The sequence below is a fragment of the Urocampus carinirostris genome, chromosome 20, assembly GCF_059441175.1.
Source record: "Urocampus carinirostris isolate Australia breed hairy pipefish chromosome 20, RoL_Ucar_1.0, whole genome shotgun sequence".
Taxonomy (NCBI): Eukaryota; Metazoa; Chordata; class Actinopteri; order Syngnathiformes; family Syngnathidae; genus Urocampus; species Urocampus carinirostris.
In genome coordinates, this window is record NC_142368.1 from 26,923,913 (window position 1) to 26,939,304 (window position 15,392).

Here is a 15,392-nt window from a genome sequence, read left to right on the forward strand (position 1 = left end):
TTAGCCGCAGTAGGTACACAGCTCTAAGGGGCGCGTCCTAGCTAGTCGTCTATACACATCTGTGACGGGCTACATGTAGTGAGGCACCTGTACGGAACTGTGGCAGCGTGTGTTGCCTTTTCACGACCAAAAAAGATGATTTAAGTGTATAAAAACGCGTAACAACGCGCACCAAAACAGCAATGGGTGGCGGTGAGTATTTCCCTTACTTTTGTACGTAGCTAACTGGCTTGTGCTAGTTTTCCCTGGAAAACTAAAAAAATACAAACCCGGAAGTTGGTTTTGTTTTTTTACGCCATTGCCGAATATAAATAAAATGGAGGTAAATTTATTAGTGATGTTCGATACCACATTTGTCACCTAATTCAACGAAATCTCAAATTCCGGTTGTTGGTCTAAATGGACTGGAATGGTATAAGAAACGAGCTTTAAAATTATACCATAGGCATAGTCAGGGGTGGGTAACCACTTTGACCCAATGAGCAAAAAAAAAAAAAAAAAGATTTTGATTTTGAAAGAGGTATACCATGCAGTTTAAGACAAAGGTTAAAAAAACACCAAACCCGTGTCGCCGACAAAAGCTAAATGTTCACATGTTATTTCACTGTTTGATTTGATAACATCTATGAAATAGTATTAATGCCAGAACCTGTGTCCCATATCAATTAGAATAAACAATTTAAATTTCGTCTTCCCCTTGTTACTTAAAAGTTTTGAGGCTCATTTCGACTGTCATTTTTGTCCTAAATAATGGTTTCAAAACAAGGGAGAATCAAAGTTTTTTTGTAAAAATGTACAATATACTGCAAACGAGGATACCAACGTATTTACCTTCAATGCAGACGGGAAAAAACAGAGTGCGCGAGCCCTGTGTACAGCTATGCTCATTTCTACCGCTCACCCAATCAAATTGTCCCCCCAATCAAAATGTTTTGGTAAAACTTTTGGGTAAAAAGGTTGTTTCTGAGGCTTTTCATCACTAATACAAATAATAATAATAATAATACATTGTATTTCGAAGTGCCTTTCAGGACACCCAAGACCGCTGTATATATAGTAGGACACAATAATAAAGCAATAGTAAAACAAAAGTAAAACTAGTGAGTAATAAATAGCAAATAAAACACGTTACAGTTAAAGGGAACAGTATGTAAGGCAGATGGTCAAGAAAAGGCAAGTCTGTAAAGATATAATAATGAATGAGCTTCCATATAAATGATTGTTTGGCGATTTACAGCCACATCGAGGTCTGTTGGTGTGACACCTTGATTGTAAACCGTAGTTGAAATTGTGTCGTATATATATCACGAATGGCAGCCACTCCAGCAGCTCCCGTGTTATTTTCGATTGTTCTCGATTGTTCTCAGCTCAGGGATGCTGCTGAATTTCCCTTCGGGGATGAACAAAGTATCTATCTATCTATCTATCTATCTATCTATCTATCTATCTATCTATCTATATCAGTATACTTGACTCTGTCACACCATCAAGTAATTGCACAAGTTCTATTTTATCTCCGAGCCATATGTGCTTATGAAAAGAGCCTTATGTGTTCACGAGCCATAGGTTTCCGAACCCTGCCACAGTCAAAGCTTTATGATGAACTATTTTGTGGATATGGCCATTTTAATTAGAGCCTTCCATCTATCCAACCTTTTCTAATGAAAAATCTGAGAAAATCACATTAAAAGTTTTTTTTTTGCTTTTGGGGTGTGATATAATTAAAGTGTTTTTACAGTTAAAGTTGTAGTTTAATTTTAACAAAGGCATTTGTACACGTATTAAAAAAAGAAATAAACTATACTGAAAGACTATCTTTGCACATATTTATTTTTTATACACATTAAAATATCGTTGATTTTGTTTTCTAAAATCGGAGCTATTCACTTGCAAGGAGGACAGGGAGAAAATTATTCAGATGAGAAATTCCAAAATGTCCTAAAGCCGTCCCCTGAGCCCATTTTGTTAAATCTCCTAGGTTACGAAAGCACATCCAGTCTAAAGTGTGTGGTAATCAAGGAACAGCAACATTGGTTGATAGTGACAATAGTCCAATACAATAAATAATCATGCGCAATAATAGTCAAAATGACAAATTGCCATAATATGAAATCTTCTATGCTGGTGTCCATTACGAGGAAGCCGATAACCAATATTTAGAGCCGATACTCGTTTGCTGTACCGCCTAAAAAAATGGCAAAAGAAGTTCTTAATAATGCAAAAAGAAACAAGAATCCATCCATCATCTGTACCGCTTATCCTCAGTAGGGTCGCGGGGGTGCTAGAACCCATCCCAGCCATCTCCGGGCAGTGTGCAGGGGACACCCTGAACTGGTTGCCAGCCAGTCGCAGGGCACACAGGGACAGACAATTCGCTTGCTCATTCATACTTAGGGACAATTTGGACCGGTCAATTAACCTGACATGCATGTTTTTGGACTGTGGGAGGAAACCGGAGTGCCCGTAGGAAACCCACGCAAGCATGGGGAGAACATGCAAACTCCACACAGGAAGTTCGATCTCATGACCTCAGAACTGTGCCGCACACGCGCTAACCACTGCTCCGCCGTGCTGCCCGTCTTGAACGACCAATTTTCCTTAAATGCATGTTCAACCTGTGCTGGCGTCATCATCCTTAAATAGGTACAACCGATTCACACCTGTTTTTGTTTTTTTTCTTCCCCCAAATTTATGAACTCAGAGATTGGTTGCCACACTGCCTATTTTTTAACTATGCCTCTGAACTATCTGCCCAATCCATCCATCATCGTCCGCTTATCCAGCGTCGGGTCGCGGGGGCAGCAGCCTTAAAAGGAAGACCAGACGTCCCTACCCCCAGCCACCTCCTCCAGCTCATCCGACGGGATCCCGAGGCGTTCCCAGGCCAGCCCAGAGACATAGTCTCTCCAGCGTGTCCTGGGTCGCTCCTGGGGCCTCCAGCCCCCTTTTTAAAAAAACTTAAAACAAAAAGTGCATCGGAATTTCAAGAAACTGGCTAATTGAAAAGTGTAGGCACTCCTGTTTTAGAGCCAGCTTGACGAACTGATGTTATAAGAGCTCAACAATTCCAATTTTGTGTGCTTATTATGTACTCTCTCAATCACAAACACACTTGTTTGATTGACGAAATAATGTTATGATAAGAGCTACATCAGTCTCCACCTGAACGTGCTTCCCTAAAACAGCTTAACCTTTTAACCGCAAAAACCCTTTTCTATCACGGACACAGACCTGTCAGGACAAGTTAGCTGAGCTGCTTTATTAGCTCTGCCCCCATTCTCTTGTCCAATCACAAGGTGCAGGGTGGGTACCGAGGAGAGAGGTGGAGGGAAGGGGGGAGGTGTAGGCACAAGGGAGAGTGTCTCAGCTGCATAATAATCGGCTCGTCGAATTAAAAAAAATGAAGATACCAATATCCGTCAAATTCCCAAATATCGTTGCCGATAATCGGTTGACCTCTTACAGTCACTTCAAAGCTGTGCTATTACCAGCCAGCTAACTACACCCTACTAGTGTACGGCCCCTCCACGTGGGAGAAGAAAAAGAGTAAAAGAAGGCATTATTAACATAAATGTCAGTTTTCTGGGTGTAACAGCATGAAACACTTGCACTTTTCAGAGAACGTGAGCCTGGCATTTAAACTGTACTGCCTAACGGTGATGACCCTGGTGGCGGCCACGTACACGGTAGCGCTACGTTACACACGGACCATCTCGGCTGGGCCCGATCTCTACTTCTCCACCACTGCCGTCTGCATCAACGAGGTGGTGAAGCTAATCCTGAGTGCCGGGATGCTGGCCAGGTAAAATGAGAACATTGCTCCTACTCGACAGACGGCATTGACTTTGAATGTTTTGACAGAGAATCAGGAAGTGTTGGCAAACTGCTGTCCACCGTAAAGGAGCAGATCTTGTTGAACCCGAGAGGGCTGCTGAAGCTGAGCGTGCCCTCGTTGGTGTACGCCATCCAAAATAACATGGCCTTCGTGGCCTTGAGCAACCTGGATGCTGCTGTTTATCAGGTCTATTTTTAATTCATTCATTCATTATCTGCACTGCTTATCCTCAGTAGGGTTGTGGGGGTGCTGGAGCCCATCCCAGCTAACTTCGGGCAGTGGGCAGGAGACACCCTGAACCGGTTGCCAACCAGTCGGAGGGCACACAGAGACAGACAACTCACTTGCTCATTCACACCTAGCGCGATTTGCACCGGCCAATTAACCTGACATGCATCTTTTTGGAATGTGGGGGAAACCGGAGTACCCGAAGGAAACCTACGCAAGCACGTGGAGAGCATGCAAATGCCACACAGGAAGGCTCGATCTCATGACCTCAGAACTGTGCTGCACACGCGCTAACCACTGCGCTGACGTGCTGCCTAGGTCTATTTTTTTTATATTAATTAAATGTTTAGATTCAGATATACTTCATTGTCACACTGGTACACTTGTGTGCAGAACAAAATGTCGATACATCTGAGCCATCCAGTTTCCGCAAAATATTTTTGTATAAAATGTATGGATGTGCAACAGTAGTTAGTTTTAGCTATTGACTCTTTGCACACACATAACCTAACCACGGGACAATGGCAGTAAAGAGTGGTTTAAGCCAGTAAACAGATGACAAAAACAGCTGACTATTCAACACCATTAGGAAACCAATATTGTGCATCGGATGAGAAGGCTCACCGTGTCGGAAAGCACAAAAAGCGCTATTTAGAGAAACTGACTAGAGCATTGAAGGACTAGCTCTCAACCATACCTTCTTCCTCCTGCCATATTCACACATCTAACCAAATTTGCTTGACTTACCTTTATTGTGAATGGAGTATCTCCATACACCGTTGCTGATTTAAAAGCTTATCAAAGTCCGTCCAGATGCCCACCAGTTCTTCGTAGTTGGTACGCTAGGAAAACTACTTTTGGGCATATTGAAAATACTAACTTTGGCTTATTTTCTGAACGTTCGTTTTCCTTTTATCCATTGATAATTTGGCTGTTCATTTCTGTGTAATAAGCTTCATGGTAGAGCACACAACAAACAGTTTAATACGTGATTTTCGGAAATCACAATAAAAGCAGCTTGCTTTAGGTAGTAAGAAATGGCACCGGTAAAACTCTAATGTAGCCAGTTAGCACTAGCTAACTTATTATATTGAGTGTTTTTGACGTGACCCTTACCTACTTAACATAAATTTGCTCAGAAATGCATCAAACATATCTTTTAAAATTGGTCACTGCACATCCTTGAATAATTTGAGGGCTGCAAGTCCTATGCATGTTTTGTGTCCCTTCAGTGTTGATAATAAGATAATACAGTAAGTGGTAACAAAGGCAATAATTCTGGCACGAAAAAACGGCAGAGAAATTCTTCAGAAGACCGCAAAGGCAAGGAAAACACGTGTTTTGAAGCGAACGATTCGACAAAAGATAAAAGAATACTCCTAGCAAGAAAAGGACTTTTCTGCCAAAGTGGACTCAATTATATATTTTTTCTTTCTTTGTCCCACCCTCTCCCCTTTTCCCTCCCTCTTTCTCTTATTTCTTTATCTCTCTTTTTCTTTCTCTTTAATCTACTAGTTCGGCCCAGAATGTTTGTTCTATCGTGTGGCCCCCGAGTTAAAATGAGTTTGACATCCCTGACTGTACAGTAATCCCTTGCTGTATTGTGGTTTACTTATTGCAGTGTTGCTGCTTCAGATTTTGACCTTCTGCATTCTGTTTTGCTAGACAGAGGAAGATGCTTTTTTTATCACCAACAAAGTTGGGACTTTTCCACCCACTAAACTTGCTCTAGCACATGCGCTCCATAGTGGCTCTCTGGTGCTTTTTCAAAAATGTTTGTTTGATAATGGATAATTATTTGGTTTCTGTAGGGCAGGACTGGAAGGTAAATGTAGTCGTATAGTGGATCATGTCCTAAATCCATACAGTTTTGAAATAATACGGCAAGATTACCGTATTTTCCGCACTATAAGGCGCACCTAAAAGTCTTAATTTTTTTCAAAAGCTGACCATGCGCCTTATAACACAGTGCGCCTTATATATGGCTCAATATTAAATTCGCAAGGTCTCGCAACTTACTCAACAGCCGCCGACTCGATTTTACCCCGAACGTGGAGTAGTCCGCGGTGTATGCTGGGATTTATATACCGGCGTTTCATTGGCTAACCAATGTGTCAATCATCATTTGAATCGATCACTATTGGCTAAAGTTATTCGGAGCCTCGGATTGGCTCGATGGCCAAAACAAACCCTGCAATCCGCCGAGTTTAGCAATGGCGTAGCAAGTCCGCGGTGTATGCTGGGATTTATATACCGGAATTTCATTGGCTAACCAATGTGTCAATCATCCGTTAAATCGATCGCTATTGGCTAAAGTTATTCGGGGCCTCGGATTGGCTAGATGGCCAAAACAAACCCTGCAATCGGCCGAGTTTAGCAATGGCGTAGCAAGCTTGCTAAAGTACGCCATAAAGAAACATGTTTCATTAGTCTGTATTTGTAAATATTCTACTCTCCTGGATTTACTTCACTCACGGTTGTAAGACCATGATTGCGTATCATTATTGAACGTGAGAACTTAGGTGAGTTATGCGGCTTTATATTTTCCCGGTATCTTGTTTTAGAACGATCTTGATGTTGCTGTGATGAGTTGAGTGAATTAAACTCAATTCCAAGTGTTTATTGTCATATGCACAGTAAAGTTGTGAGCGAAAAAGAAAATAGAAACATAGAAATGTTTGGCATTTCTTGAATCCCAAGACTTCAACCTTCCGAATGATATTTGAAATGACGCATTTAAGTGACATCGTACGGACACCGCATCCGCACGTGTCTACGACACGTATTTGCTTCTTTGCAAGCTTTGGGAATGTTAAGGGGGTAATCAGTTTGACTGAATCATCTGACTGTTTTGTCGATGTTCCCATTGTAGCGCCTTATAATCCGGTGCACCTTATCTATGGAAGATATAGGACCAAAAACTATTTTTTGGGGGTGCGCCCTATAACCCGGTGTGCCCTATAGTGCGGAAAATACGGTACTTTAAAATGGGGGCGTGAGTTGCTCAGGAGGTAGAGCACTCGTCTTTGATTCCCGGTTCCTCCGAGTTAAATGCCGAAGTGTCCCTGGGCAAGTAACTGAACCCCTAATACCCGCCTTGCACGGCTGTTGCGCGCACAAACGTGTGTGTTGTGTGTGTCTGTTGTGTAAGTGTAAAGAGCTTTGGGAGGCTCTTAGTGACTTGAAGAGCGCTATATGAATGTAGTCCATATACCGTTTAACTATCATTTAAAATAATTTACAGTACAGAAATTGAGGTACAGTACTTTTATTTGTTTAACAAATACTTAAGCCTGTAAATTGGGTTTGCTCCTGGGTTATAAATAAAGGTTTGTTCTTTGTGGGTTTGGTCTATCACAGGATGTTTTTGAAACGTAATCCCCACAGAAAACTAATAAGTACTGCTTGTGTTGGGCAGATAACATGAGAAAAGAAACCCGAAATATTTTGTGTGCAGGTGACGTTTCAACTAAAAATCCCGTGCACGGCGCTGTGTATGGTCTTCATGCTGAACCGGACCCTCAGCAAGAGGCAATGGTTCTCGGTCTTCATGCTGGGCCTGGGGGTCTCCCTAGTGCAGTGGAAGCCTGTTGATGCTACCAAAGTCCAAGTAAAGTCCTGACTTGAAACCTGTTCCACTTCGTTGACTATGTTTGTGATCTTGTTCTCGTGTTCAGGTGGAGCAGAACCCTCTCAAGGGATTCACAGCTGTTGTCATTGCCGTGCTTTGCTCCGGCTTTGCAGGTACCCACTGACTGTTTCACCCAGCCCCGCCCTTGCTAGGTTTGCTAATGCTAGTTGCTTATGTTGTGCTCGGCACAGCTAGCGATCCTTAAACAGGGTTCTTACTGGTTCTTGAAAAATGCTTGAATTTTAATTTTGTGTTTTCTAGGTTAGGTAAAGGCCTGTGTTTTAGGTGACATTTTTGAAATCGTTGCCATTGCCATGTTTCTTGGCAGTCTGACTCTTTAGACCATGCGATAAATGAACCGTTAAAAAAAAAGGGGGTGAAAATGACACAGACATGCCTGCTCTGATGTCTTGTCATTATGGTGTTGTCATGTGAAGCGTCACTGCCCCCTACTGGTCGCCTCAAAAGGACAGCTCTATCTAGAAAACCGCCTCTTTTGGCTCAGCTCACAAACGGGTCCTTAGATTTTGTTTTTATAATGATATATTATCAATAAAACATTATGCACCAAATTGTTTAGTAAATAGTAATATATGTTTTGCAGGGGATTTCTGAAAACCACATGACATATATGTTAAAATATTCACAGCTCTACAAATAAGTTGTGAAATACAAAACAATTTTAGCTTTTTACACACTGATCATATTTAATGTCGAAGTCAACACAAACTTCCTGAAAATGCTAAGAAAACAAAACCAAAAATAAATTTTCAGTGCTCTAAATAAATGAAATGGAAAATAAATAATTATTTACAATTCTTTTTGAACCAATTTAAGCAGATTCCCTAAAAAACACGCAATAAATTAAAATAAGTCAAACAAACTAAGCAAAAGATCAGCAGTCTCTTAGATTGAAAGACTGAACACACTCTGCTTCGGAGAAATCAATCTCATGAAAAGAAGTCCAAATGTGGCTCATTTTTCTGCTTTTTATACATAGAGTACTTTTTTTGTCTTCTTTATTGAACTCAATTATTACTCTACACCTATAGAGCCTTTTCCCTGTTTGTTATCAAGTGTGATGTAACCAAGCTGCGCAAGCGTTGAGGCTGAACGGCAGAATTCATGTCTGTTTATTGCAGTCCATTTACACAAAAAGATTCTAGATCATAGATAGGAACAGCTCAAAATAGCACACAGCATGTACCAGCAGCAAAATAGTGACTTATTTTAGTCAAAGTCAACAACAAAAAAAACGTTCTTTTGATCGTCGCTGGATATGTCCTTTGAAGGTATTGGTAAAATTGAAAAATTGGCCTTGAAAGTGCTTGAATTTTGCCATTAAACAATGTATGAACCCAGCTTAAAGTAATGCTAGATATTACTACAGCTAACCGCTTAAGCTAAATATACGCTTAGTCCAGGCTCACAACAGCAAAAAAACAGAGAGAAATGTTTCTTAAAAAGGGAAAAAAAACTATTTATTTGCAGTGCATCACCATAGTTATGTATAATGTGCACTCATGTATAAGGCCCACCAGTAATTTTTGGTTAAAAATCAGTGTAAAATTTAGTTTCGCTTTTTCTCAGCTCAAAGTAAGCATTGTAACTGACAAATGTTGGATTTGTGCGGCCATAATTTATTCATCTTTCAGAACGACTTTGTTCCCTCTATTTTTTAACAGTCCTCTCTGGTACCATGAGTAAAAAGTAGTGTGATAATGAGATCAAATCTAATGCTTTTATGAATGTCATCTATATCACTGGTGGTCTAGTGATTAAGATTCAGCACTCCCCCTGCCTGCCAGCTTGGTTTGATACCTGTTGCATCCATTGTTTTGCTATTGTGTTCAGCAATATTTTTACTACAGTAAAACCTCATGTATAATGTGCACCCCAACTTTTGAATTATTTTTTAGGTTCAAAAAATGCATTCTACACAATTAAATACATTAATGAAATGTCAATTTAATTAATATCGACTGCTGCGGACACAGTTTGCAAATGAGTGGCTCTTCTGTACTTGACTTTCTCCCACTTTTTTTAAAATGCAAGAAACAGATGTGAGTGAGTCCATTTTTATAGTTGTTTAAACTTGTGGCTTAAAATGCGGTGCGTCTTGTACAAAAACAAAATTGGTACATGCGGCTTTTCAGCTGTGCTCTGTAATCCAGAGCCAACTGATTACGGTATCAAAATCATCTCAGGGGCCTTAAAAAACCTTCTTGCGGGCCACGTCATTTCTTGAATTTGACACATGTGTATTAAGCGCTTGCTTAAATGTGTTCCAGGCGTGTACTTTGAGAAAGTCCTCAAAAGCTCGGACACGTCCCTGTGGGTGAGGAACATAGAGATGTACATCTCGGGAATTGTAGTCACCTTCTTGGGTGTTTTGGCCAACGACGGCGCCGGTGTGGCCGAGAAAGGCTTCTTCTTCGGGTACACGCCATGGGTGTGCTTCGTCATATGTGAGTAGAACCGTAGCGGAGGGTGCAGGTTTTGTTTGGGTTAATTGCGGATTTTGCTTTCAGTCCTAGCTAGCGTAGGAGGTCTCTACACATCGGTGGTTGTCAAGTACACGGACAACATCATGAAGGGATTCTCGGCCGCTGCCGCCATCGTCCTCTCCACTGTGGCATCCGTCCTCTTGTTTGGATTGCACATAAGTAAGATTTTAAACGTCAAGCCTTTGTCTGCATTAGTGGACATGACGGCTGTGTTTTTCATTTGCTTGACTTGAGAGTTGCGAAATATAAAAAAAGTTTAGTTTAAATGGGTCAAAAGTTCACTATAGAGTAAAATAATGAATGCTATTGGAATGTAGTAGAGCAGGCGTGCCCCAACCTTTTGGAAAGCAAACAAGATTTGGTAAGCTGAAATATAAGCCTCGCATTCTTTTAACAGTATTTCATAAATTCACCCTCCGTGAAAGGTTTGCAATGCTTGACAGTGTCGCGACCTCGTAGCATTTACATTCGACTCGCTGGTCCTCGTAAAAAAGCACTGCGCCATTAAAACAGCTTCCAGTTGCTTCACCTTTTCACAGCGTTCGTTTCCGGTTAGCTTGTCGTAGTCGGCATGTTTTCTGGCAGCGTCAATTAATATATTCTTGTAAAACAGCCAGACTCTCTTGGAAAATTGGGCCGATGCAGTTGTTTCGGATTGTGGGGAAAAAAATACACAAATTTCTGCTTGTACTAGAAGAGGCGCCCCTCAGTCAACTTTCCTTAGTTTATTTACAGTCACAATGTCCGTAATGGGATGGGCTTAAACTCTCACAGAAAGCCAAAGGCAAGGTGGCCAAAAGGCTACTAGTGAAATGTTTATATTTTTTAGGTCCAAATTTTATACTGCGGTCAACATTACTGGCAGGCAACAATAATTTTATGACAGAGGCCACAGATAAATCATCATGTGCGAAATGTTATTGCAATAACAGTGAAAGAGACCCCCAAAAACGTCTTGGTTTGTCCCTTCTTCCTTAAGTTTCCTTTTTTTGTCCTAGCTTTTTACTTTTTTGTTATGTAATTTTCCTGTTTATTTTTCTAGGTTTATTTTCGTAGCTTTTCACTACTTTTTTTTGCATTATTCCTCCCACCCCCAATAAGTTATTTCATGTATGTTACATAATATTTGGAAATGTCAAAGCAACAAAAGAAATTGCGTCTGTTTCTCTAAAAAGAGTTGGATTTCCCTCACTAGTTTGCGTTAGTAGCACCGTGTGCGGAATGTTGTGTAATGTTCCATTTAGTCATTGTGTTCACTCCCTCTGCAGCACCTACTTTCATGTCAGGAGCCACCCTGGTGTGCATTTCAATCTACATGTATGGCCTTCCAAAGCAAGAAACGGCAAGCGTGGTCCAGGAAGGAGCAGGATCAAAACACAATCCAATTGCCGTCTGAGTCTGAAACCTCCTCCCCACGAGACAGTTTTAATTGGACCACTCTTTATGAAGGCAATGTGATTTATCTCTTGAATGAGAAGGCCCTTGTTTTGATTATGAATGTACAGACATTTGTTTAGATTTCCCAATAAGACTACACACACACGTTATTTTCTGTATGTTGAGTGTCAAGTGAAGATTACATTGGAATTACTGTTATATGATAATTCCATTTGTTCCCGGACACAGGCTTTTTTTTTTTTTACTTTACGCGACATGAGTTGAATGGGTCCAAAGAGCAAGGGTGCAGCCGTGTGACAAATCAGGTGAAGAGTAACCTATTCAAAAAGCCTTTATTCTTAAGAATTTATTTACATTTTCTCAACGGGCACAATTCCGAGGATTCTCATCCCATTAGCCAGGACGGAGCAGGTCCCGCTGAAAAGTCGCTTCCTTGCCTAAATACATCAAAGAATAGTTTAAAATTTAACCAAATCAGCCTTCAATATCATATTAACCAGACTAAAAAAAGTATGGTATTTTTTTTTTATAAGGGCAAAGACAGCGCTTGAAAAATGCTGAAAGTATAGTACCATTTTGGGGGTATATTTGACGAAATCCAAACCAAAAACATACATGTAATCCCTAAAGGGAATTTATCCAGTTTGACACACACCGGTAATTTATAAAAATAAAACAAAATGTCACCGAAAAATTCTACGGATTACAAGCTGCAAATGGCGAAATATGCAGCTGAAAAGCAGAAAGAGTTTAGACAGTGGCTTGCGAAACTATTTGGCCCTCTTGAACTTTGTGACCGTTTGCCACATTTCAGACTTCAAACATAAAGATATAAAACTAATTTCTTGTGAAGAATCAACAATAAGTGGGACACAATCCTGAAGTGGAACACACTTTATTGAACATTTTAAACTTTTTTAACAAATAAAAACGAAAAAGTGGGCGTGCGAAATTATTCAGCCCCATTGAGTTAATACCGTGTAGTGCCATCTTTTGCTGTGATTACAGCTGCAAGTCACTTGGGGTATGTATCAGTTTTGCACACAGAGAAACTGGTATTTTTGCCCATTATTCCTTGCAAAAGAGCTCAAGCTCAGTGAGGTTGGATGGAAAGTGTTTGTGAAACAGAAGTTTTCAGTTCTTTCAATAGATTCTCAATTGGATTGAGGTCTGGACTTTGACTTGACCATTCTAACACCTTGATATGTTTTTTTGATGAACCATTCCATTGTAGCTTTTGCTTTTTGTTTTGGATTATTGCCTTGTTGGAATGTATTTAATATAACAAAGTCATAGAACACCCTCAAGGTTTTCTTCTCAATGTTTGATACATTAAGAAACAAAACATTTATTTTTTTTACATATATACATACATACACACACACATATAATATATATTTTTAAATCTTTGTGCATACACCACCACGTGTTAGCGAGTCCACCTCCTCTCCGATTCCCGGAGCCGGGAATCGGAGAGGAGGTTAGCTCCGGTAGCTACCGGTTGGTCCAGGTAGCTCTACGTTAGCGTCCGGGAGCCACGTTTCACAGCAAAAAAACACAGCAAACTGCACTTCCTGTGCGCTTTGTTTTTCACCAGCACAGCCAGTTCGTCTGTCTTATTTAGTATAGAGTTCACATTTACCATGATTACGGACAGCACCGAAGGCTTATAACGCCGCTAGCCGCTTAGCTCCGGCACTGCATCCACGATAGGCCCCCCTCATCACGCCGGCGCGAGAATTATTCAGGGCAAGGAGTTGATTCTGGCAGCGCCAATAGACTTTTGTTTGAAATGGTACTTCATCTCCATCTTGCGGTGGAATGTTTTTACAATTGTATTTATTTAATTTTTTTAAGGAGAAACACGTAGTTTATGTGATCCAACCGCAACACCGTAGTGGGTTTAAGAAAACCGTACTCATTACGGCAAAACTGTAGTACTTGGCAGGTATGCATAGTGCATGTGCATTTATACAGATACTTTATTCATCCCCGTAGGGAAATTCACAATTACACACAGGTGGATTCCATTTATCATTATGAGTCATTTATATCAACATTGAATCATTCAGAGATCCTTACTGAACTTCTGGACAGAGTTTGCTTTACTGAAAGTCAAGGGGCTGAATAATTTTGCACACCAAATAGTTTCGCAAGCCACTGTATAACAAGTTACTGGGGCATTGCTATCGTGACACAGAACATGAAAATGTCTTTGGATTTAGTGATATGGAGTCAAACTAATAGTGAGGTAAGCATATTCTTTATGCTAGTCATCTGAATAATGTGTTATGTCATTAATGATAATAACAGGCATGTCAATCATGTAACATTCATATACTGTAAACTTATTCAGCCCGTTGCTCTTTTATTTTAAATTACCTTTCAAGATGACATGTACATTTGAAAATACAGTATAGTTACAATACTAGTTAAGTGTTTTTTTTACCTGAGCAACTTGTGTTGAACTTCCTCTGACCGGCAGCTCTCTGTGGGCCAAAGCAGTCAGGTGGCTGCAAAGTAGCAGAAAGTGTCAATTCCCAAATATTTCTCAAGTTTACATCCTGGTTCCTTACCACAGCTTCAACAGGAAGTTGAGCAGGTACTTGGGTTGGATGTCTCGGGCTGAATGGTACAACACCTCCTCATAGCTGCCAAACGAGTGAATTGTTTTATTTTGAAATAGTGTGGGGAAAACACAGCTATAGCAATGAGCGTCTTTACCGTAGCAAGTGCTGAAGAACGGAGATGGCAGACTGCTCGCTTAGGAGAGATGCGTCAAAAGAGGCAACGTCCACATCACAGTTTATTCTGATTAAACTAACATTGACAGGAATAAACGTCAAAAATAGGGTGACTGTGAAGAAGGTTATTGCAGCTACTGTATTTTCTGAAAAATACACCCTTTTGCCTATTTGTAAACATTGTGATTATCAGGTGGGCGGGGCTTAATCTGGAAGCATAAAGCTAGAACGAGGCGATATGTTAACAGGCATACACGCCGAGTTCAGCCTTTTCATCAAAATGGATGGCTTTGATGTTGGTTGAAATATCCTGTGTGACGTCACAATCACAGATATTTAAAAAAAAAAAAAAAAAAGCCTCGCGCCGGTCAAAATACTGAGGAAAATAAAGCTATTGTTGCTGGTAGTGCGTTTGCGGGCCGGAATTGGAGGAAAAAAAAAAAACCTTAGGGACTGTAAATTAAAGTTTGACAGGATGCCAGTAGACACTCCTAAAAAGACCCAAGTTGTGGTTAAATGCATTAAAGCAAAAAGATTGGACAGACACACTCATTCAAAATGCTACAGTTTACAGTGCACACAGGTAAAATAAATTAAATGTTTATGATTGTTGCTATCAAGTCCATATTATATCTGCAAAATATCTCAATTATACATTTAATTATTTGTTTAGGGGAAGCATCTCTTGATGGCATTTAGGCTAGACGCCCACAATTAGCTGAAGCTAATTAAATAAGATACTTTGCTGATAATAAGTAATATGGACTCGGAAACAATCAAATGTTTCTCTTACCCTGATAGGAAGTGTGTGCTGCAAACCCAAACATTTTTGATGAATGCCCCAGTCTAATCTTCACCTTTTTTTGCATTTAAGCACAACTCTATCTTTGATCAGAAGTGTCCGCTAGGATCTGAAAATCTTTCATTTATTATCACTAACGTTTTTGTCCGATTCTGGCACACTAACACATTTGACATTTAAACACCCAGATAGCAAAAACGGCTGTCTTTTCCCCAGTCTTGACCAGCGTGGTGTTTTTCCGCCTTCA

General features: G+C 40.4%; 2 protein-coding genes across 3 annotated transcripts in view; one reads left to right on the forward strand and one right to left on the reverse strand.

Annotated features, from left to right (window-relative positions):
- Positions 1-14,030, forward strand: slc35a1 (solute carrier family 35 member A1). The gene is made up of 8 exons (XM_088324420.1): positions 1-192; positions 3,619-3,802; positions 3,862-4,021; positions 7,521-7,673; positions 7,741-7,807; positions 9,986-10,162; positions 10,226-10,360; positions 11,470-14,030. The coding sequence occupies exons 1-8, from the start codon at positions 183-185 to the stop codon at positions 11,595-11,597; spliced, it is 1,014 nt and encodes a 337-aa protein (XP_088180546.1). The 5' UTR covers positions 1-182; the 3' UTR covers positions 11,598-14,030.
- Positions 11,913-15,392, reverse strand: part of rars2 (arginyl-tRNA synthetase 2, mitochondrial) — a 17,938-nt gene continuing 14,458 nt past the window's right edge. For both annotated transcript variants that reach the window (XM_088324418.1, XM_088324419.1), the window contains 4 exons: positions 14,324-14,419; positions 14,176-14,250; positions 14,049-14,112; positions 11,913-12,036 (listed from right to left, as the gene is read on the reverse strand). In XM_088324418.1, the coding sequence (XP_088180544.1) occupies positions 11,950-12,036; positions 14,049-14,112; positions 14,176-14,250; positions 14,324-14,419 (322 nt within the window). In that variant the 3' untranslated portion in view covers positions 11,913-11,949. The remainder of the gene's footprint in view (positions 12,037-14,048; positions 14,113-14,175; positions 14,251-14,323; positions 14,420-15,392) is intronic.